The sequence below is a fragment of the Channa argus genome, chromosome 16 (assembly GCF_033026475.1).
Source record: "Channa argus isolate prfri chromosome 16, Channa argus male v1.0, whole genome shotgun sequence".
Lineage (NCBI taxonomy): Eukaryota > Metazoa > Chordata > Actinopteri > Anabantiformes > Channidae > Channa > Channa argus.
Window position 1 is genome coordinate 15185619 of NC_090212.1, and position 22937 is coordinate 15208555.

The 22937-nt window shown below is 43.2% G+C and overlaps 1 protein-coding gene across 3 annotated transcripts; it reads left to right on the plus strand.

The window, feature by feature from the left end:
• Window positions 1-12: 12 nt before the first annotated feature.
• On the plus strand, window positions 13-21196 carry LOC137101325 (SLIT and NTRK-like protein 3). Of its 3 annotated transcripts, none has more exons than XM_067479604.1 (7): window positions 13-173; window positions 8390-8670; window positions 8821-9072; window positions 9229-9344; window positions 9603-10538; window positions 11856-12075; window positions 18644-21196. In XM_067479604.1, the coding sequence occupies exons 2-7, from the start codon at window positions 8455-8457 to the stop codon at window positions 19751-19753; spliced, it is 2850 nt and encodes a 949-aa protein (XP_067335705.1). In that variant the 5' UTR covers window positions 13-173; window positions 8390-8454; the 3' UTR covers window positions 19754-21196. The 3 variants fall into 3 exon arrangements, with proteins under 3 accessions (XP_067335705.1, XP_067335706.1, XP_067335704.1); XM_067479605.1 differs by lacking the exon at window positions 13-173 and adding an exon at window positions 4875-5058; XM_067479603.1 differs by lacking the exon at window positions 13-173 and adding an exon at window positions 5119-5689 and having other exon boundaries at window positions 18644-21194.
• The last annotated feature ends 1741 nt before the right edge of the window (window positions 21197-22937 follow it).

A 22937-nucleotide genomic window follows, 5' to 3' on the forward strand; every position in this document is an offset into this window, starting at 1 on the left:
TATTAACACGTGTGAACCGTGAAGTCAAGAGTGGTTAAATGATACAAAGCTGCAGGGACGGGGAAAGCAGCAGCGACAAGTAGCCAACTGGATGGAACTAGCAGATGCTCGCCATCTGTTTATGATTATGACTGCTACATTGGGAATGTTGGACCCATCACTTGTCATGACCGGTAAATGTCATTTTATGGTAGTTCTTTTTCCAATGTTTAGACAGTATAGTCAGTCAGAGTGGAGTTAGATGTAACGTGTCTTATCAGTTATAGCCGTTTAAAAGCCACAGTGCTTCATTTAAATTGTAGCCCCCGCATCTCTTCATGCACCTGCACAAGGTACCATCAGGGATGATTGGTTTAGGAGCCGCTAGGTGGCAGGCATAGGCCACGAGGGATCATGGGCAAGTGTTACACCTGATTTTTGAGCGTGGTTCAAGCCTCAGATGCTTCCTAGCCCACTTTTGGCTGCTAATCTGTATTTTTCCATGAAATTTAAAGAGCTTTAAAACAGATGTAAAGACAAAAAAAGCCAACATAAAACAGCAAAGAAACAGAGAACATTGTAAACAAACAAGATACATTTCTAGTATGGATTTACTGGATTATACTGACTAATATTAGTAATATGCACTACCTCAAACTTTTCACACAGTGAAACGGTTGAAATAAAACTCTTATCATGAATAAGCTACATTGACATTTGTCCAATACCCTTCTTCAGCCTCCCCTCTGCACCGTGTTGGCATTTCACCCCTGTGCTGTGCCAATATGTCCTCCCCCTCACTCACCAACTCTCCCTCTGTGTGTCTCTCTGTCTGAAGCCAATCTGATTTGCCCCTGGGCTTCTGTCGGCAGAAAGAGGTGATAAACACCGCAACCATGACAACTGGTGAGCCAGGCACATGCCTGAGTTCCTGTATCCTAATGGGTTTATTTGGCATCCACTTATCCTTTAATTCATCAAGTCCAGCATTCACCTGAGCTGATATTAAGACACTCGGGACAGATGAAAGCATTGTGGCTCCAGTACAGTTTGAGTTTTTTCATCAAAGTCTTTTGAGATAAGTGCATCTATCAGCATGTAAGATGAAACTGTATTAACACTAAAACCTCCACACTGCTTAAAATACAGCCTGGATATTACTCACTAAATAAACATTTCCCGTCTCATTATAATTAACAGAAATGTTAGCATATTGATTCTTTCTCATCACACAGAAAGTGAAAGTGCTGAGCTGGTTCACACAAACATATTCTATTGATCAGTAATGGAGCACATGCGAAACCACAATGAATGATATTTTCAGAGCAAAGGTGCTAGCACCAGGCATAATGCAGCAAGTACAGAGCTGTTGCACGGCTGAAATTGCTGGGCTGTGGTAATAGCAAGGATAAGCAGCCTATTAGGACTGCGTGAAAGGGCTTTTACGTGACTCGCTGTGTGAAAACTTACAGAGCAAAAATGGTGGCAGGCTTGTGTTAGTGATCGATTGGACAGGCCTCTGCAAACCATGAACCTTCCCTTTAATGCCAACACATATGGACTTTTCTTGGTAAGGGACATTGTATTAGCACAGCTGCAACGTGAGCCATCGTAACTCGCGATTTTTTCCACTTTTGTACCCCTTTCTATGACTGAGCCCAAATTGAAGTTCAGATCGGGCACCTCGGGCCTCCCCAGAAAAATGTGTCTGTGTAAAAACGCAATGTTGAAAGCAGCCAGCTGAATCATTGTAGGTATTATGAATTTGTCCCCCTCAGTCAGCTTCCTGTAGAGTTATTGGAGGCAGCAGCAGCAACAAGAGTCTTTACCTTAAGATGCTAAGGGGCAAGGTTCCCATAGCAACTGATCTGACTCCTAATTAAAACAGGAGATTTGATTAATTAGCTCAACGATGTGTATATGCGTGTGGATGTGTGTTGCATGACTCTCTGTATGTGGTATGTGTGTGGGAGTCGGTATGTTCTTGTGAGTCACAATGTAACTTGTGTAGTTTGTGCTAAAAGAACAGGGGGTGTTGTGTGTGTGTGTGTCTATGTCTGTTTATGTGCGTATTTTTGGGCCTGTGTGTAATCCTGTGAATCATTAATATGTTTTCATTGTGTGTGTGTGTGTGTGTGTGTGTGTGTGTGTGTGTGTGTGTTTCAAGTCTCCCGGGAGGCTTGTCCTTGCCTGCAGTACTACTGTGTGAATCAGAGGTGAGTCCTCTGGAGTTGCCCTGTGCTTTAATGTGGAGCTAATGACAGAACCACCTGCCCTCCTCTCCACCCTCCTGCCCCTCCCTCTCCTATATTTATCCCCTCTATTTCTTTTTTCCTCTTCTCCTCCTCCGACTCTTCTCTCTTCACCATGTATCTCACCAAGTCATCACAATTCCCTCTAATCATTGTGTCCTTTTTGCTCTTACACACAACTTGGCTGTTTGTTTTTTCTTTTGTCCCTTCCATCCTCTTCAAGAAAGAAGTTCCTTCGCTTTCCAAACGAAACTTACATCACACCTTAGCGTGTGCATCGACTTAGGATCTTCACTGATTGTCCCTGTAAAACTTGCTACTGTAGGAATCTGGAGATGGTCATTGATGCCTAACTAATCTTGCAGGCAAAATCAGAAAGATCCAATGGTACTTTTGTGAATGTGCTACCAAATTATTTGTGCTGGCACTTATTATCTGGCCTCCCCAGATGATTCACAATGCAGCAGCACGATCAGCCTAAAAGGCCACATCACACCACTGCACATATCTCTAAACTGGCTTCCAGTGGCTGTTCAGGTCATGCTTAACAAAACAGCACCTTCCTGCATGAACACCTTCCTCCAGGTCTACAATATTTCTTGTCCACTGCACCCAGCCGAGGAATGGTGCCTTGTGGTTCCTACACCACACAGCAAAAGACCTAATTTGCTTTCCTAGTGTAGTAATGAGAGACTCTATGGAGTATCGCCCCTTAAAGAAACCAAAGCATGTGTAAAAGGACAGCACAACAGTATGTGAACAACACGTCGCATTAAGGAGATTTTCTGACCTGTGGATTGCAGAGGGAGAGTACTATCTTACTCTTGTCAGTGCTTGTCCTCCAGTCTTGAGTATGTGTTCATTCGTGCATGCAAACCAGTCCCAGTGGATATTTTCGCAACTAAAGCATAATTGGAGAGAGCTGCAAAAATGGGATGACCACTTCCTGCACCATATCTATAGTGGAGAAGAGAAAAAGAATGAGGAGGGAGAGGAAAACAAAGAGAAATAACTCAAAGGAAAGAATGTCATGTAAACTAGTCTGAATTGACAAGAGCCCACAGGAGAATCAAAGTAAGAAAATAAAGAATGAAGAAAGGGGGAGCAGGAGAACATAATGGAGGAGAGAAAGGGGAGTGAAATAGAAGGAATCTAAGTATGATCTGACAGAAATAATTCAGATGGGAGATAGGAAAAGGCTTTGGAGAAGAAGAAAGTGGAGGAGGAAGAAAGGAGAAGTGGCTGAAATGAAACAGCATGAATCCCCATCCATTTCAGCACTGGACAGCTCCACAGACAGCACTAGGCCAGTATAAATAGATCCCCTACTTTAGAGGCTCCGTCAATGCTCCGAAAAGTGCTTTATGTGCTCAGAGCGGCTCCTGCCCCTAGAGAACAGACACACAGGTATCTGATGGTGCCTGATAACCATCTTCCCTCAGTTCCTCTCCGTTTGTTTTCTTAATTTAGGGAGCCTCCATGGTTCAACCACAGCACTTCTGTGAGGAAAAGCGGGTGCTTTTTTTCCCCCCCAGATTCTCTGTCACAGGCATTGTTGCACTCAGAGGTAGATGATATAGCCTCAGGTCTTGGATCACATTACCCCTGCTGCAGATCTAGCATCCCCAATTACAAACCAAGACATAATATCTTAGCATCAAAACCGTTGCATCATTGAAGCTTATTTCTATTCATCAGCCCCAGCCCTGCAGGTTATATATGACTTAACTGTGTGAGAGACAGTCTCCGCTTATGCGTGTATTCATGTGACTGTGCACATGCTTGATGTCTGCCAGCCTGTTTCCATTGCAAGTGAGCGTTAAGTAGCCTTGTGGGGAAGCTGTAATACAGCCTAATGCACCTGAGAGCCCTGAAATCTATAACCATCATCTACATCTTCCTGATATTACTGGAACCGTCTCTGTTACTGTTTCTGATAGGAATCTCCAGGGAGAGCTTTCCCCTCCAGTGCTGTAGGGAGAGGTATGGAGAAAATGTGTGTGTGTGTGTGTGTGTGTGTGTGTGTGCGTGTGTGAGGGAGAGACGCACCTCTCCATTTCCTCAAGGTGATTCACCTTAATGCACGCTGAAATCAATGTGAAATTGAACTGAAAATTGAACTTTCAGCTCAGTAATGTGAGAGACACGTTGTTATTAAATCTTTTCCTATATCCACGAAACCGGCTGACGGATGTTTGAATGCGTGATTTTAACAACGCGTCACCACGGTGTCCTTGATGGAGACCCTGACATTGGTCCACTGGACACTTTAGAAATGTACTAAGGGGCCTAAACAGTAGTGATGGAGGAGCAGTCACCTAACAGGCTATAGTAGCCGGGGCTGACAACTGGATTCGGTGTTGGTGGGGGGCTTCATTGTTCTCCATCTCCGCGGCAACTGTTGCGCCCACCACCTCCATTTGGCAAGACAGGTGTTTTGATGAAGGCCGTGCAGACTTCCAGGCCTCCCTGTAATCTTCGCCGTTTCCCCTCGTAAAAGTCACCACAGTTTTCCCGACTGATGCTCTGTGCGTGCTCCAGCGCGCGTGTGTATGTGCGCGACGAAGCCAGCTGGCACGAGTCGCCATGGTAACACACACCGGTTTCACGAAATCCGTCGGTGCTTAAGGGCAAGAGGAGAGATGAATAAACTAATGAGATTATAAATTATTGTCGGTATAGCTGAACAGTCGGGGTATTTTTTATTTTATTTTCCCAGACTACACACGCGGGCAACGTGAGGAGAAAGTTTATGGGGCCCATTGTCTGTGCCTCTGTTTTGTCTCCTGTAATCTGTTTATGATGAGGACCTGAACTGACTCCTCTGGTAAGTGTGAACCCACCCTGCGCGCTCTATGCCTCGTGTACAAACAAGCAGTTTCGCGCCGCCTTATTGCGTGATTGATTCCGGCGCCGTCGTTCCCCCGTTTTAACCTCTATGAATTACCTAGTTGTGTTTGAGATGGAGAGAGGATTCTCCATCATCACGCAGTCTACAACTCCGTGCACTGCACGCCTGTCCAGCGGTCCAGTGCCGCAGCTCCCGCGGTCTGCGCTGTGAAGAAGCGGACCTGCATCCTAAAGCCAATCGTTTTTTTTTTCTCTCTCTCCCGGTTTTTATCCTCCACCTCATTGCAGTCTTATCACGTCTCCCCCTCTTGCTCTGGGCCCCCTCCTCCCTCCCTCCCTCCCTCCCTCCCCATCCGCCTGAGCCGCTACAGGAGAGGAGAGAGAGGGAGAAGAGTGCGGCTGAATGTGAACGACATGTCGACAGTCAGCCTCTAAAGTGTTTTCTCGGTCGTTCCCTAATTCTTTGGCGGCGGACTGAGTGAGTGTTATCCGCATCCCTGCTCTGCTAAGCGTCGCTGTGTGGATCAGAGAGGCTGGTGGGGAGAGACAGACAATGGGGAATGCAACTGGATTGCGTTACTCTGCCAAGGATTTTCACACATAGCCTGGTAAATGTCTTAACAGGTTCTGTTAATGACTAAGCTGTTTAATTTGTCCAGCTTTATTTCTGCTAACTATTACAATTTCTTTGCTATAATGTTATGGGCTAATTGATTTTCTTAGAGGGCTGTGGGCTATCCAGCCCCATAGCCCCATACATTTGATCAGTGATGCTGCTGCTCATCTGATAGTGTGGGTCTGTGCTGGGAGCAGGGGCCCATGTAAAAGGCAGTGTGCAGCTTGGTGAGGCTCTGTGTATGCTGACGGACAGAGAGGACGGAGAGGGACAGAGAGATAGACACTGGAATTATGTGACATGAATAATATGGCGAAGAATAAGCAGTGGCCGTCATCTCTGGTCCGCTTGCGTCAGTGTGCAGGTCTAGGGTAGAGAGGAGGCATAAGAAAAAAAAAAAACTCAAGAAAGACAGGGAAAGAAGCCACACCTGTGTCAGGCCTATTTTCAGATGGACATGGAGACAGAGACAAATGGGTAGAGAGAGACATAGAGTTTAAAATTCTGCTGTGCTGTCAGCGGTCAACACACAAGTCCTCTCCTTTTTTGTTACCATAATGATGCAGAGCTATGTCGACTGCTGACTAGTCCACTTGGCTGATTGGAGAAAAAGGCTCGAGTGTTGACTGTGTTCCTTCTTATTAAGGAAGAGATGGCCTTCCACCAAAGCAGAATCTAACAGGAGGGATCCCAGTGGTCTATCTGGACTCAGTATTGATCTCCCCTGTACCCGGGGCTTCAGGCCCAGCGATAAACACTGCATTTCTTGGACTAAAACGAAGACCTACTGGGACTGTGAATGGGTTATATTTCGTGTTGTATTCCAGTTTGTCAAACGCAATTAAGCGTGTTGCCCTAGATTGTCTTGGGTGAAGCGTACTTGCTCAGACACTTGGATAAAATGCACAAATCTTCCCCATCTTAAATAAAAAAACTTTTACCCTTCTGTTTATGCTTCTATAAGCCCTGAATGATTGTCCACCATGTATTGCAGCATCACATGGGTTTGTTACGAAATCATACACTCATCTACACGTGCCTAGCTACCTGTTTTTGTACTTGGCAAGCTATAAAAGCATACTTTTTGGCTTCGGTTTGACCTTTCTCACATTGTTTTCAACACACACGCATGTATCTTGGCTCCTGCACCGTTTCTCTGTGAGGCAACCGTACACTGTGCAGGGCGAGAGAAAGGATTTGATGTAATCAATATCAGATTTCAGCTGTTTCACTGTGAGCTCTCATCCTGAGTGGCAGCCTTGACTGACTTCTTACTGCTTATGCAATCCCACTCCTCTCTCCCACCTCACCCGTTTCCTCTTCCTTTGTACCTGCTCTCTGCCCATTCCCGTCTCTCCGTTACTCCATTCCTGCACCTTCTTCCCATTTTTCCTCCTCCTCTTCTCATTTCTACCTCTCCCTTCATCTCTCCCAGTCTTAATCATCTCTGTGATTGCCCTTCCTCTCTCGGCGGTGATGTTTTCACTGCTGCCTCCTTGTCTAACTCGCTGATGCTAGATTATTGCTGTATGATTACAGCTACCATACCATCATGATCATCATTGCATTTTGTATGGCAGTGTTCAACACTATATGAGCGGATCGAGATGCTTTATCCAATTTAGATCTCATTAAGACTTGAGAGGAAATATCGCCATGCAAGAGTGTCATCTCAGCTGTTCTTTTTTTTTTTTTTTTTTGGTTTTGTTTTGTTTCTGTTTTTAGTACTACTGCAACCTTTTCTCATTCTGTTGTTGTTGCAGTACCATCATCATCATCATCATCATCATTATCATCACTATCATGTTCCTGCCCATCCCTGCATTGCTTTCATGTCAACCCTTTTAAAATGTTTGAAGAGTTTTGATTTGCAGCGATGCTTTCACTCCACTGTCATTATCACAATAATGATTATGACAGGACTCGATGGCTGATAACCTAACATATTCTTCTGATTGATAATATGGGGTATTTTGTGCTTCGTCCTTCTGTTCTCGGATTGCCATTCATCTAAATTGAGCAGTTCATTAGACAGAAGCATTATGAATCTGATTTGCATTTACCCATATTCATATTGCATGCATTAAAACAAACACGCGTGACATTTCAGCTTCATCGGACATTTGAGAAAGCAGATGAATATATTCATCACAAGCACCCACCCCCTACCCCCCACCCCCAATTTGTCCAAAAAAGCCACTTTGAAAATGATAAAATGTGATTCACAGGTGAACTAGCCCACGTGCTTGCCTCTGATTTGCATTGTCAGGGTCAGAATTTGAATATTTAATTCAAAAGCAACACTGCGTCAGCTGAGATGCTTCCGTTTGTTGTATTTAAATCAATATTTCCTGCTTTTGTGAACCTAGATTTCCCTGTTTTCCTGCACTGAATACATCTTACATATGTTTACAGAGATCCAGTTCTTATCACTGTGTGCTGTGGTGGCCTCCATTATTCTAATGCAATGTTATTCATTCCCCATGCCACTCCAGTCTGTGTGATTTAACTTTCATTTTCTGAGTGCTTTAGTATGCTTGTGATGTATCATCAATCTGATTCATCCTGAACTGACTTTTGCTGTTGCCTCCCTGGCTGTTTGCCCTCTTTTAACTGTGTGCGTGTGTGTGTGTGTGTTTGTGTGTGCCTTTGCCTGTCTGAATGTATGTATGTGCCGTGCCTTAACATGCAGTGCGGTGAAGGGCCGATGTCAGGCTGTAGCCCCAGGCTGCTGAGCTGAGAGGGAGAAGCAGGAGGATGCAGTTGGTCACTCTGGCAGTGGCCCTGGGGTGTGTGTGTCTGTCCCGGGCATCACATACCCCCACCCCTACCCCCACCTCCACACACACCCCTCTAGTGGACAACTCTGAGGAGGAAGTGGATGAGCCGTGCTTCGAGCCATGCACGTGCGAGGTTAAAGAAGGCGTGCTGCACGTGCACTGTGATGGGCGGGGCTTCACTAATGTCAGCCAGGTATCAGTCATTTATGTGAGATTCCCATTTACCCCATTAACATCTCTCCAAGTCACACATCAAGTCTCCAACATGGCTTATAGGTGTTGCTAACTGTTAAATTCATGTAATTAATTAGATAACTAAGCAGACCTCTAATTAATCATTCAGGTGTCACAGTCGTGGGTCCGCCCTTTCAAACTCAACCTCCAGAGGAACTCTCTAAGGCGTCTCTATAGCAACGGGTTTCTGCACCTTGGCAACGCAGTGTCGATAAACCTTGGTAACAACGCGCTCCAGGACATCCGAGTGGGAGCGTTCCATGGGTTAGCCAAACTGAGACGCCTGTACCTCCATGAGAACAAGCTCGAGGTCTTCAGAAATGACACCTTTGCTGGCTTAGAGGCTCTGGAATACCTCCAGGTACTGAGGATAACCTATACCGTATTCATGATTGATAAGATTATTGATAGATTTGCCCAATATTACAGATATTGCAGAGTACTTACCCTTTCTAGCTGCATTCAGTCTGTTTTTCAACTGCAGCCATTGTACATTCATCACATTTTCTACCTGCAGGCCGACTACAATGTGATCAAACGAATTGACAGCGGTGCGCTGAGGTTCCTCTACAAGCTTAGAGTTCTCATCCTCAATGACAACCTGATCCCAGTCTTGCCTGCTCATCTGTTCAGGTTAGATTTTGATTATTATACTGCAAAGCTCTTGAATTATGCCTGGACTGATCTGCAGAAATATCAGTGTCAGACACAGTTAGCTAGTCAATTAATGTTTCTTTTTGCATACAATTTCATACTATAAAAGATGGATTATTTTTCAGATATAGCAGCAGAATACTCGGCAATGAAATGTGTGAACCTTTATTTTCACTTACTCTCACATTGTCCTTTCATCTAACCTAGCTAACTATCCCCCTCCTCCTTCTGCTTCAGATCTGTGTCTCTGACTCATCTGGACCTGCGGGGAAACCGTCTGAAGAGCTTGGCATATGCTGGAACCCTGGAGTATGTTGGTCGCTCCCTCATGGAGCTACAGCTTGAGGAGAATCCCTGGAACTGTGGATGTGAGGCAGTGCAGCTACAGCAGTGGCTGGGTCAGATCCCCTACACAGCTGTAGTTGGGGATGTTACCTGTGAATATCCCTTCCACCTTCATGGCAAGGACCTGAGGGAAATTCCCCGGAAGGAGCTGTGCGCTGACCTGCCAGATAAGGAGCTACAAGGAGAAGGGGCTGGTCCACCAGCAGGATCACAGCCCCAACCTTTGCCCCCTAACTCTAAACCCAACATAAACCCGCATCCAGGGAGAGTAAGGCCAACTAAACCATCCTCAATGGTTCATGGCTCGCGCCAGAACACTCATACCTCCTCTACTTCATTATCGTCTTCCTCAGCGGAGCGTAAGGACAAGGAGAGACACCCTAGGCCGACTAAAAGGCCTCGACTCTCCAGAACGTCTCCCACACCTCGCAGTCTGATGCCCAACCAGAATCCTCCAGTGGCTGGCTACCAAACACGACCCCCAATCCCTATCATCTGTCCCCTGGGCTGCACTTGTAATCTGCACATAACGGACCTTGGCCTGACTGTGAACTGTAAAGAGAACGGCTTCCTCAATGTATCCCAGCTCACACCTCGGCCCCTTAATGGCCGCAAGCTTTACCTGAGTGGAAATTTAATCCAGAGGATCTACCGCACAGATTTCTGGAATTTCTCCAGTCTCGACCTGCTTCATCTCGGCAACAACCGCATCTCCTATCTCCAGGAGGGGGCTTTCTCCAGCCTGACAAGCCTGAGGAGCCTCTACCTGAATGGGAACAACCTGGAGAGGCTCAGTCCTCATATGTTTCTGGGGTTGCAAAATCTAAGGTAAGAATGTTTTGCTTTATATTGCTCTTGGCATTTTAGGCCCTTTGGCCTTATTGCACTTCAAAAAAACAATTTTGATATTTAGAAATTTCTTTATAAGTATGTGCAAATTAATTTCACTCTAGCATTGGCATAGCACAAAGCAGAACATTTTGATTAACATTATTCCAGAGTTTGATTGAAATAAAAGGTGCCCATTCTCTTCCAGGAGTGTCACTTTGTTAGTCACGCTGCCTGATGCCATGCTCCATTTGAGGCGTGAGCCTGGTATGAGTGACAACATGAAAATTAATGTATTTTTGTATTTAATACAGAGGTGTTGATAGGGCTGTCAGATGCCTGGATGATGCCAGGAATTAGCTTTTTGGAAAAAGGTTTATTATAAAAATGAGTTGTCAGAATGATGCATATGAATAATTGTCAGATTAAGTTTACAAAGATAATTCCCCTCAAAATAACTTACACAATAAATACCTATAGGAATTGCATTTATTCAGTGTCATGTGTAAAGAATATGAATGTTTATGCCATATTTTTACAATAAGAATACCATTTAGACATATTTTCTGGCTCTGCTGTCCACTGTATTTCCACAGACCTATAAGTTTGACTATTAATCAATAATATACTCTTATAGGAACTTAAAAAAGTCTTCTTCTTAACCTATTGTTAGTCCCTTTAAGTGACTTGTGGGCAAGTGAACAGTATATGTCATAAATTCCAAGAATGGAAGAATATTAGATGACTAGCGTGCAATGCAAAGTCAAAGTCTTCAGTTCCACTGACATATTCCTAAGATTACGCTACCTTTTAATATTGAAAAAGAAGCCTTAAAAATTCAAAGTTTTTTTTTTATTTAACATGATGATCAGTGATGCCAAAGCAAATGTAAGTCCTCGGTGTAAAATTACACAATATCATTTAAATCTGATCAGCTAATCAGCTGTGACCAAGGAAAGTGCAGATTAAATCAAATTTCTGTTATTACTTCTTTACATAAATATTCATTGACATAATTATCATTCTGGGGTGCAGGAGTGGTAAATTACACAGCGAATACTTCAAAATAAATCAATTTGAAAATGTGAAAATTCATACTGTGCACTAATCAAGAATCAAAAACAGTGTTTTTATACCAGTGTAAGACAAAGGCGGACAAACAGCGGACTCATTGAGTTGTTGGGATGTTTTTAGATTTCGTGTATTTTTAACGCCAGGTATCACTAAGTGCTAACATCCAGCATGCCCTGTGTATTCTCTTATTTCTACAGTTCACTCTCTTTATACATGTAAACACTGTTTTCTTCCCTACTTTAGGTACCTTTACTTTGAATACAACGAGATCCGTGAGGTCGATCCTGGGACTTTCGACTCTATGCCGTCCCTCCAGCTGTTGTTCCTCAATGCCAACCTGCTGCGGAGCCTCCCTCATGGTGTCTTTTCTGGAGTTAATCTAGCTCGCCTCAATCTGAGAAATAACCACCTTCTGCAGCTTCCTATGGAGGGCGTGCTGGAGCACCTCACTGGACTAGTACAGGTTGGTGCAAACTTAAAACTCTATTTGGTGAATGAATGAGGAGGTTTCAGCGCGGGTGGATGCTTGAAAAAAATGACTCTGATCTGCTAACCTGAGCGTGTGTAAATGAGTCAGATACCTGGCACGAGGCTTTTAGCAAATTTAGGCCAAATAACATGCATTTTGTTGAGTGACAGTGGCAGGGTGAAAAATGGAGATGATTGAATTGGATCACCCCTGCTGATTTACTAAACGAAAATGTGCATAATTATGCAGAGTATATTTATTTCAAATGTCAGGCGATGAGATTAAAAGAACTAATCGATTGCCAAGACACATTATATTATCACAGCTTGATGAAATAAACAAAACAAGCTGAAATCTTGGATCAAGCCATACCCACATTTAAAAACCTCTGGCAGCCCTTGATTTCCTGGCCTCTGGCACAGCTGCAGTATTCTCTGTCGTCTGCATCGTCTGTTGTTTTGAGAGCTCCACCATGGCATATGGGACTACATTTGCGCCTCAGGTATTGTAATTGGAAAATTGCAATTGACTCGATTTGCATAAGTGGTCTTAATAAATCAGCAGCTAAACTGGAGAAAGCTGAACCCCTCAAGTTTTTGAGCATGGTTGTAATTAATGCACCTTTTAGCAAATATGTGTTAAATTCACTTTTTGTGTTAGGCCTTAGCTTGCACATTTGACTGTAGCGTTATGTGGCTGGTTGCTGTACACAATGCACTGATAAGGACCAAACCTGAGGTATTATGTTTTTCATCCTGCCTCCTCTCACTTCAGCAAATTTAATGTACCAGGCTTTTCTTAAACGACCAGAGTAGAATGAGGCAAGGTGGGTGTGGATTAGCCTGAATGTCATTGTGAATTTCCGTTTTACTTTGCTCCATGAAAAATTCCTGATCCTAGGTAGTGTGGGTGAGGCTGGCACTTCAGAGGCTGTTTCTAAATGTTTGCTCAGGGGAAGGACGACAGTGGTTTATGAAGCTGGAGGAGCCATGTGGAAGTGTATTATGTTTTTGTGCTGTTATGTGCCTCTGATGTCCAAGGGCATTAAAGCGCTCACCAAATGGAAGTACACTGTGGGCCATATTCATACGCCCAGCGGTATCATCATTGTACTGCTCAAAATCTGTGGCACCGTAATTGAATTCATTCATTTACCAGGGTTGTTATTACTCCGACAAAGCCACATTAGCACTGCCCATGGACTGCAAAAAATAATGTGACAATGATATCACCTGTTACTGTTGGTCTGTTTGAAGCCTGGGAAGTGGGATTTCTGGGCTCTGGTTTGGGTTTTTGGAGCCAGAGTTTGCACAGTAAAATCAAAGGCTAACACAGATGGAAACAGGGTGAATCTCACGGCTGCTGTAAAAAGCAGTGCATTTTGATAATCATAAAGCAGAAGCATGTATAGCTAAGAGTCATTGTAAGAATCAAGGGCAGGATTATACTGTTTCACCTACTTACATGCAAAGATATATATTTATTTTTTAGAAATACCTCCCTGATATCTGTTATTAAAACATTCTTGAGGCATTAAAGAGACAATAAAAACTGCTGCGGTGTCTAGAATTTCATAACTAGAGAATTAATTGCTGCAGAAGAGAAATTAGCACTAAACTAGTGAAAAAAATCAACCTAAGTGAATCAGCATCTTGGTGAATGCCAGAAATATATACTGTTCATGGACACAATTGTCTTTGTCAGTAAACGCAAACAAAGTGTAGTTGAGTAGCACTCACTCATCACTGACAACTGCAATGAAGAAACCTGCCATGTTTCATGTTGTGTGGTGTCAGATAGAAAAACAATGCACACTCAGGAGAGACGGATGGAAAAAACACCAGGGGGACTATTGATACAAAACCAATATGTTTAATGTCCAACTAACATGCACTTCATTATTACCTTATATCTTTAAGGTGCTATACAGACAAATCTTACAAAGAATAGAATAACATTTTGGTAAAGGTGCTTATGAGTTTGTTGCTAAGTTGCAATGCCAATCACATTTTCAAGCTAAACAAATGTAAACTGACTCTTAGTCATCACCAAAGTCATCAGCCAAACTCTTTTTGTTGGTGATCGGATCGCATCATTTGTTAACTCAATCGTGGTAAACAGGATGCTTCCTTCTGGTTAAAGGCTTATTTCAAACCCCATGAAAGCTATAGAAACAGTCAGGAATTGATAATGATTGATTGATCTGTTGCAAATTAGTGACTGTGAGGTGTTAACCTTGAAAACACTTTGAATAGGTGTAATTTGAACAGAGTGAAATAGTTACCAACCAGCCACTGATTGAAATTACTACCAACCTTGATGAACTCATGTAGACGGTGACGTGAATATTTCATCTGAGGAAAGCAAAGTGATGCAGAGTCACTGAATAAATGCAGGATGTTTTATGTCATTTGTTAAGAGTTTTAATGCTAATAATTAAGGTTCGCAGATGCTAGTTTATGAATCACTAACATTTTACCAAATCAGATCTTAATTTTTTTCTTTCGGGCCATTCATTTCAGTGGGCTGGTTTCCATATGTGTTATAAATATTATCTTAGCACAAGGATAACCAGTGGGTATATTCATGCAGCAATATAAAGCAATATTTCACTTGAAACTGCACAGCAAAGCAAAAACATAACCACCACCAGGTGTTTTCAACATAAATATTGTATCTCAGTTAAAGCTTCTGAGTAGTCTGCTTTGAGCTGCTGCAGTGTGTGACCAGTCCTCTGGCAAGCATACAAATGTATTTTCTATTTCAGGACAGAAGATGGACTTTGTCTCATTGACTGTCTTTCTCAGTGCTTCTTATTTAGCATCATATGCCAGTAAAGACTGTTCCCAGCCTTTTGCTGCACTGTAAGATCTTTTTTTATTTCTTGCAAAATTTTCTCACTATTCAAGATGGGAAGGAATGTACTTGGAAAGGTGACATGGCATGACAGAAACCGTATCAGACTCATTATTGGATGAGTATTTCAATGTCAATATTGTGTTTCTTTCCACTCCATTATCTTCTGCTTATCCACAGTCGGGTCACGGTAGCAGCAGGTTCAGCAATGTATTCAGTGAGTAGGTGAGTTGTCTGATAGTTTGCCAAGTACTTCCTTGAAGCCAAACAACAATCTCTCTCCACAGTCTCTCCAAAGTCCTCCCACACCTGACTTTTGTGTCCACAGCAGATGCCATCGCTCTGGCCTGCCAGTACATTTCTGAGTGGTGGACTTTTTAAACATGTATCCAAGTAGACTCTTCACAAATGTGAACACGGCCAACTTAAGTGCCATGTGTTCTGAGGGTGGGAGCTGAAGACCTCGCAGACATGGGCTTCAGTCAGGCGTTTCCAGCTTACGCTCACGACTGCTTCAGGTTAACAAGGCCTGTCCAGCAATTTATCTTCTGCCAACTATTCCAAATCAGTCGATAGCTCTGTTCCCGTCTTTTTATCCAAGCCATAGATAATACAGCCACAAAAAACAGCCATTGATCTGAAGCCTAAGGTTTTCTTGTGCCCCATACACTCATGAACCACTCTTGAATATGTTCAAACATGATGTTTCTTATGGCCAGTCTATGCCTAGCAAAGTCCAATGATGCACAACTCGGGTTAAGTTGAGGTGGGTTTCCTTTCTAATGTGTTCATTCTTTTTTTAAAATTATACAACATAAAACAATTTCTGGGTGCTTTTAGTTGTTAATTTGTAGTAGTTTTCTAAAGGTAAATATAGTAACAGTATTGAGTGATGTGTATATACTTCCATAGTCGATTGCAGAACATTTTAAACAGAAAATCCAGATATCCAGATAAACAGCATTAAAGTCAGGGTTTGTTTTCCATCAGACTAAAAAGATCAAGGGCTTCTTTCTAGACTCACCATGTTGCACTGATGTTTAGCAATCATACAGAGACAAAGATGCCTATTTCTCCACTGAGAGTAGCCTCAATGGACCAGAAACTCTTCCTCTTTGCTCCTTGCTATTACTACAGCTCTCTCTCCACCTACATGAAACACAAACTGTTGAATATAACAAGTTCATGCCCCTTCTCAAGAGGTTATTGAAGTCACTCTGGGAAATATGAGAAATCACTATCTCAGGTAGAAGTCGACGACGCAGCCAAACTGAGCGCGAGTACACTATGAAAGCAAATTACAACACTTAAAAAAAAAAATACTCCTAAAATGCACTCAACATCAGAGAGTGGTGAAATTTAACACTGTGCATGGGTGAATTCCTTTGATGCATTTCTTCAGCGTTGTATGTATAACATATCACAAATACTATACCCATGAAGACACATTTCCCAATATATACATTTTTTAGAAAAACAAAATTTTGCGTATTCTGCAGATTCTGTTCAAATGCACTCTTTTCATTTTTGCTCTGTGTATTATTCAAAAGACAATGAAACACATTCATCAGTATGGAGAAATGTTGGCAAGCTGAAACTCAGTGGCGTCTCGTCACAAGAGACTACAGCAAAATCCCTGCACCAGAACTTCCAAAACCTGCTCATATCGACTGTATTTCTGAGAGCTAAGTGGAGCAATTCTAATGACTGACAGGATATTACTGTTTGGGCAAAGTGATCAATTATAAGGCACGCAGCTCTCTGAGAACATCCTGAATTTCTCCCTCGATGTGATTTCTTCTTTTTTTTTTTTTCTTTTCTTTTTAATAGCTCCCAAGTAAATTTCGGACAATTATTGCTTGATCCTTGATCTTTGTTATAATGATAAAAACCCACAAGAGCAAATTTAGTCTTCTGCAGCTAAAGCATGACATTTTATGCCCAAAATTGATGGCATTACTTAAGACAGGCTAAATATATTTTCTGACAAAAGATGGGTTTTTTTGTGTTTTTTATGGATTTCTTTCTGAGTACATGGTACAGCATTGAAACAGGGAATTTGGCTCTGATGACTTGTTAAAATCATTATCACTAACATACTGTATTTCGTTTTGTAGCTTCCATCTTCAAAAAATATACATAATGGTTTAATGCACTCACATTTCAGTGCAACACTGTGGCCTAATTGAGGGTCTGTAATTTCCTTTCCCAACAACCTTTGATTGACAAGTTGACAGCAAATCACATACTAGGTGACCAGGCTTATAAATTGCAAATGGTGTTGGACAGATGCTTGCAAAAGAAAAGGAAATGGGGCCCTTGGGATAGAAAATTATACCTGTAATAAAAATGCTTCAAGAATTTCAACATGATTTACAGTAAGACAGTACTGTAGTTGTGAAAGATGCAAAACTGCAACTGGTCACAAAGTGTTTATTTACATTGTCTCATTACACTAATGCAGAAACCTGCAAAACTGCCCTTTTAAAATGGACCTTTAATGTAGTGGACGTGTTCAAACTGTGGCTCAGTGTTGTTTCTTCTCACCCTACACTTGCAATTATGTCATTATCAAAGCCAGACACAATCCCACAGTGGGCTATCCTCACCGAAGGGAAGGAGCATCCTGTTGTTCAGAGTAAGATATGGGGAAGTAGTTGTACCGTGGCTCCCACAACAGCAATGCTGAATCATCTCGAAAAGCATCCATCTATTTCTGCAATCCAGGGAGATGGCCTAACCAAATTAGCATGACAACATTTGTGCAAGCTCCTTGGAAGTGTGACAGAGAGAAAATCAGCTGTCATTGCCAGTGTCATTGCTAAAGATATGGAACAGATCACTTCTGCAGACAATACAGCGTGATTCCCTTTGTCCATAATCTGCTTTAGCCCTTGCGACGTGTGGCAAAGTGAATATCTGAGTTTGTTTTAGGTTGTTTTATCAATAGCTTGCAATGAGAAAATGGATTTAGGCACATACCTATTGGATTACAGCACAAGGGAGAGTTGCATCACATCCCATCTATTGTTATAAACAAAGCGATGTGATACACTCACATGCTTGTCACACAAAACCTGCCAGTGAGTTTTGTGAATAACCACTTGTGTAAACTCTGAGTGGTCTTATTGTAAACTACAGTAAAATATTTCTATAACCGGCTGTAGTGCATGTGCGAACAGGTTTTTATAAGAGCACTTATAGGTTGTACAAGCTGAATTGGTCAATGCTGAGATCATTGTTTTACTTGGAATAGATCAGGCCTGGGTACAGCCATTCAGGAAATGTGAGGCCTTCGATGTTTTCATAACCCTATAATGAAATTATTTACATTAATCAGTGCTATTCATCACCTGCATACTTCAGAAAAATCATTCAGAGACACTGCCCATTATGGAGAGCTGTATTCTATTATGCAAATGCCGAAAAACTAATTTTCCATAACTTCTTGCTGGTGAAAGGCAAGGGTAGCAGAGAAAACATAATTTTTCTTGTTGTCATCTTATTAAAGTGCTGGCTACTGGCTTATTCTTTAACACAAGAGACATTTAGTTAGTAAAATGTATGACATGAATGCCAAAGTAAAATTATCTTTTTTTTGTTTACATTCCTCAAAATGATTCATGAATTTACAATTTATGGCAGTCTACTAATTACTGTACTATTACACAATGACAACACACTGTGGTTTTGTGTATTTTTCCAGGTGGACCTGCAGCAGAACCCATGGGAATGTAACTGTGAAGCAGCTCCACTGAAGCGTTGGCTGGAGGGGCTCAGCGCAGTGGTGGTGGTTGGAGAGGTGGTCTGCCATTCCCCGGAAAAGACCAAAGGCGTAGACCTGCGCTCCCTCTCCATGGAGCTGCTCTGCCCTGAGCTGGAGCCCCAGGAGGACCAAGAGCAGGAGGAGCAGACCGCTACCTCCACCGCTGCAGACAGAGGTGTGTCGGTTGGCTACCCTGGATCAGGAATAGGCCCCCTGATCCCTCCGGGGAAGGATTCAATCCCTCTGTCGGTGTTAGTGCTCAGCCTGCTGGTGTTGTTTGTCTCGGCATTTTTTGCAGCAGCGGCACTAATCGCCTACGCCCTGAGGAGGAGGGACAAGCTGCCGTTCCGCCGCCAGGGAGAGGTAGACTTGGCTGGCATCCAGATGGAGTGTGGAATCTTCACTGAGCAGACACACCACCACCACCACCACAGCCTCCCTGAGACGCCGCCTCTGCCTCCACCTGAACACAACCATGTCTACGACACCATCTTGCCCCCGGAGGCTGCGTCCAAAAGTCTTGACCCTGCAGCGGCGTCACACATGTGTAGCAACCCCATCTACAAAGAGGAGAAGGATGCTGCGGTGAAACAGCGACCCCAGCAGCAGCAGAGCGAGGCAGGGTTCTGCTCTGCGGCAGAGAAAGAGAGGGAGTGGGCCCTGGAGGTGTCCTCATCACCCATCGACACCGTTGCAGGAGCGATGGGACCTCTCGCCGGCCTTCATGGGAACGGTATCCTCTGCCCTACAGTGATCGACAGCCAGGGCCCCACCCCTAAAGTCGAACTGGTGGACTGCCTTTTCAGAATCCCCACGCCCGAGTTCAGAGACCTGCCAGACAGGTTTGCAAGGCCACCACCCCGCTATCCTCACCCCCAAGACTCCAAACAGGACACCAGACCTGACCAAATGCTTGTGGTTACCACCACCAGCTCCACAGCAGGTGGTGGCAACAGCAGCCAGAGCGAGCAGGCAGCAGGAGAGCAGAGAGCCAGACTGAGGACCACACCAGACTATATGGAGGTGCTGGACCGCTCATACCAGTTTTAACACTTTTTTTAAACTCTCTTCCTCGCCCTCCTCTTCCTTCTCCTGCTGACACTCATCTCTTGTCTCCTCATCATCTCCCACTCCAATCATTCAGTAACAATGACTCCTGTACAGAGGCTGGTGTGGCTTTGAGAGAAGCCTGTGGGAGAGTGTGACTACACTACACACAATGTTTATTCGTGGATAACTGAGGTCAGTTTTTGTATTTTCCCCACTACTGGCATATAGGTTGGTATCTGGCAAGGATAAGCTCATCCCTGATTTCTGGCCACAGGCAAAACTTCAGCTGCAGCTACAGTGGTATTTTTTTTCCCTTCATTACTCCTTACGATCGTAAAATACAGAGGCTCTGTTTTTCTACTCAGTGCCACAACGAGCAGGAGACAGTACGGCGGTGGTGGTGGGCGTTCATATTATCACTCACAAAAGACCTGCGTGGAGGTGAAACACACCAGCTCTTTGCAACATCACACACAGAATCACAAACTGTGATAGAGGGAAGGTGTGGAACACGCTGGACGGACACGCAAGATGGACGATGCAAGAGGGAGAGGAATGACTGAAAACAGCCAAGTGCCTTAGCAATGAACAGCCAGCAGTGTGGTCAATGCTTATTTTTCTATGAATACAGATCTATTTATCTAAACAAAGAGGTTTGACTACCAATGGATGGAACGCTGATGGACAACTGAGACTAAAACCAATCAAAGCCGCTGAATAATTGCATTCCCTGGATGAGCCAAAAATAATAATATACCCAGTTAATATTGGAATTGTTTGTATGCGGTTCAGTCCATTTTCATCTCATCCAGTTAACTTAATTTGCTTATACAGTTGATTTTTTTCAGGGCTAGATGAGGGACTTATCCACAAATTGTTGGTTGCTATGTGAAATTATAGGGAAAAAAAAGGTTTTATGAAAGCAAGGATACAGAAATGATTATTTTTTTTGAATGCAAAGCAAAACAAAGAAAGGCTGATATACTGAAGGACATTGTGGCAATGGATGCATTTTGGATTTCTTAATCAGCCAGGCTTAATGGGGACACAAGGACCTCTGCTCCCAGTTTTCTTTTATTGGACAACGGCACCGGGCTTATTGTATTGTTTTTTTAGGCATTCTCAGAGGAAAATAGAATGGGGGGGAAAAACAATGGACAAAGACCAGGACGTGAAAGCGTTTTTTTGTCAAAAAAAAAAAACAGACACTTCTATCAACTATCAATTATTATCTTTTATGGAGGTACCTTTTTATGCTTTCATCTCCTACAGTAGTAGAGGCAGTTGTGAATATATTTATTCTTAGTTTTTGCGTGTTGAAGCTCTCCTGTAAAGGATCATGTTATATTACTGTATAGGATGATTCTGCATCTGGTTCAGCCTTCTTACCGCCGACCCACAAAATACAATAAAGGGTGCTACGTAAAAACCTTGTGATGGCAGCTGCTGTGAGACAAATTAACACACACACACACACACATTCCCTGACCCTTGCTTTCCCACTTGCTTTCTCTGTCCTTATTGCCTTAATGGTGCATGAAAGAAACAGCTCGAGGTATCCCTACGCCTATAAGCTTGTCCACGCAGCTTGTTGGAGAGCTCAGATGAGAATTCAGCAATGCTGAGAGCCTGCAGGGTTATCACATGCTAAAGGTTGGAGATAGAAGCTAATAGTGTAAAATGTACCACATTAATGGTACAAAATCAATACAGTCTATTTGTGAAATAAGAACATGTAATGCTGGCGGCCTCAGGGCCAGGATTGTGAATTGTTCCATCTCTCTTTAGCTCTGTTTCTTTCTTAATGATTTTCTCCATCTTCTCTCTGCCGTCTGTTTTCCTCAGCTCTTTATTCTTCCTCTGTCCTTCTCACCTTTCTTCTTTGTTCTTTCTTCTCTCCTCTATTTCCTCTTGCCTTTCTTTCCCTGTCTTTGCTCTGGCTGTCAGCTCAGCTTTACAGGACGGACACAGAGAGGTGCTGTTCTATATGCTGCTCAACACACAGGTAGCTGGCACTGAAGTGTGTCTATGTATGCGTGTGTTTGTGTGTGTGCTTTATTTTTTTTTTTTGCATCTCTCCACTGTGCTCCTTCCATCCTTTGGTGATGAGTGCAGTTCTTCAGACGCCTCCTCACTCTCGGTGTTCAGAACTCTGTTGCACAGATAATCCCCCTGTGGGTGCATTTGTGTGTGTGTGTGTGTGTGCTCACACAGGACTGTGTGTGTATTCAGAGGGGTTTGCCTTTGTTTGTAGGTATGTGTGTGTGTTTAAGAAAGTGTGTGAAGTTGGATGTTTGTGCAGCTATTTGAGTGTGTGTGTGTCTGTGTGTGTGTGTGTGTGTGTGTGTGTGTGAGAGAGACGAAGAGAGTGAGAGCGGCACCACAGCCATAGTCCAGCCTTAATCCTCTAAGCTGTGTAGTTCACTCATGCCACATCAGCCCCATTGTGTCTACAGACAAAGAAGCCCAGTTAAAACTAAATGCCAGTTAAAGCAACAAACAACTAATTATAGCATCATTCCATCCATTCTCTCTCTCACTTTCAACGCTTCCTTCTCACTTCCTCGCTTGTATGAATACAGAGTGCCTGATTTTTAAAACACTTTCTGCTCTGGACTCATTCCAGTACTGTGTGTGTGTGTGTATGTATTTTGCTCTGTGTTTCCTTCTATGCATCTGTGTGTTTGACTATCTGACAGCTTTTCCATGGTTCATGTGTTTGGGTCCTGTCAGAGCTGTCCTGTCACTGTGTGAAAAAAATCATTCATTTCCCAGAGTCGAGGATGAAAGAGTCTTTAGACTTCAAACGCCTGTGGGCCTCTGTGGCTTAGATTGCTTCTCGCTCGTCCTCCACCACCGTGTCATTTATTCCTTAAAAAAAAAACTCTTCGGCTGTGGCATCGGTTAAGTAGAGATGGCAGAGACATGGCGAGGAGCTGGACAATTAGCCTGATTAAAACACTGTCATTTTGCATAATAGATTTAGCCTGTACTGTGATAAGGCAGATCCTTTCTGAGTGAGTGAGTGTGTGTGTGTTTGTGTGTGTGTGTGTGTGTGAAGGCTGTTGTGAAGGCACGGAACCATATTCTTCTCTGCATAAACATGTGGGGTATTAAAAATGCACAGTTGGGCATGGTTTGATGTCAGTGAAAAGAGATCTATTTAAAAGTCATGGTGCATAGC

Excerpts from the sequence above, each read along its gene's own strand:
- LOC137101325 (XM_067479604.1), top strand. The coding sequence starts at position 8,455 with ATGCAGTTGGTCACTCTGGCAGTGGCCCTGGGGTGTGTGTGTCTGTCC. Across the intron at positions 9,345-9,602 it reads TTGCCTGCTCATCTGTTCAG|ATCTGTGTCTCTGACTCATC; the intron begins GTTAGATTTTGA and ends CTTCTGCTTCAG. Across the intron at positions 10,539-11,855 it reads CTGGGGTTGCAAAATCTAAG|GTACCTTTACTTTGAATACA; the intron begins GTAAGAATGTTT and ends TCCCTACTTTAG.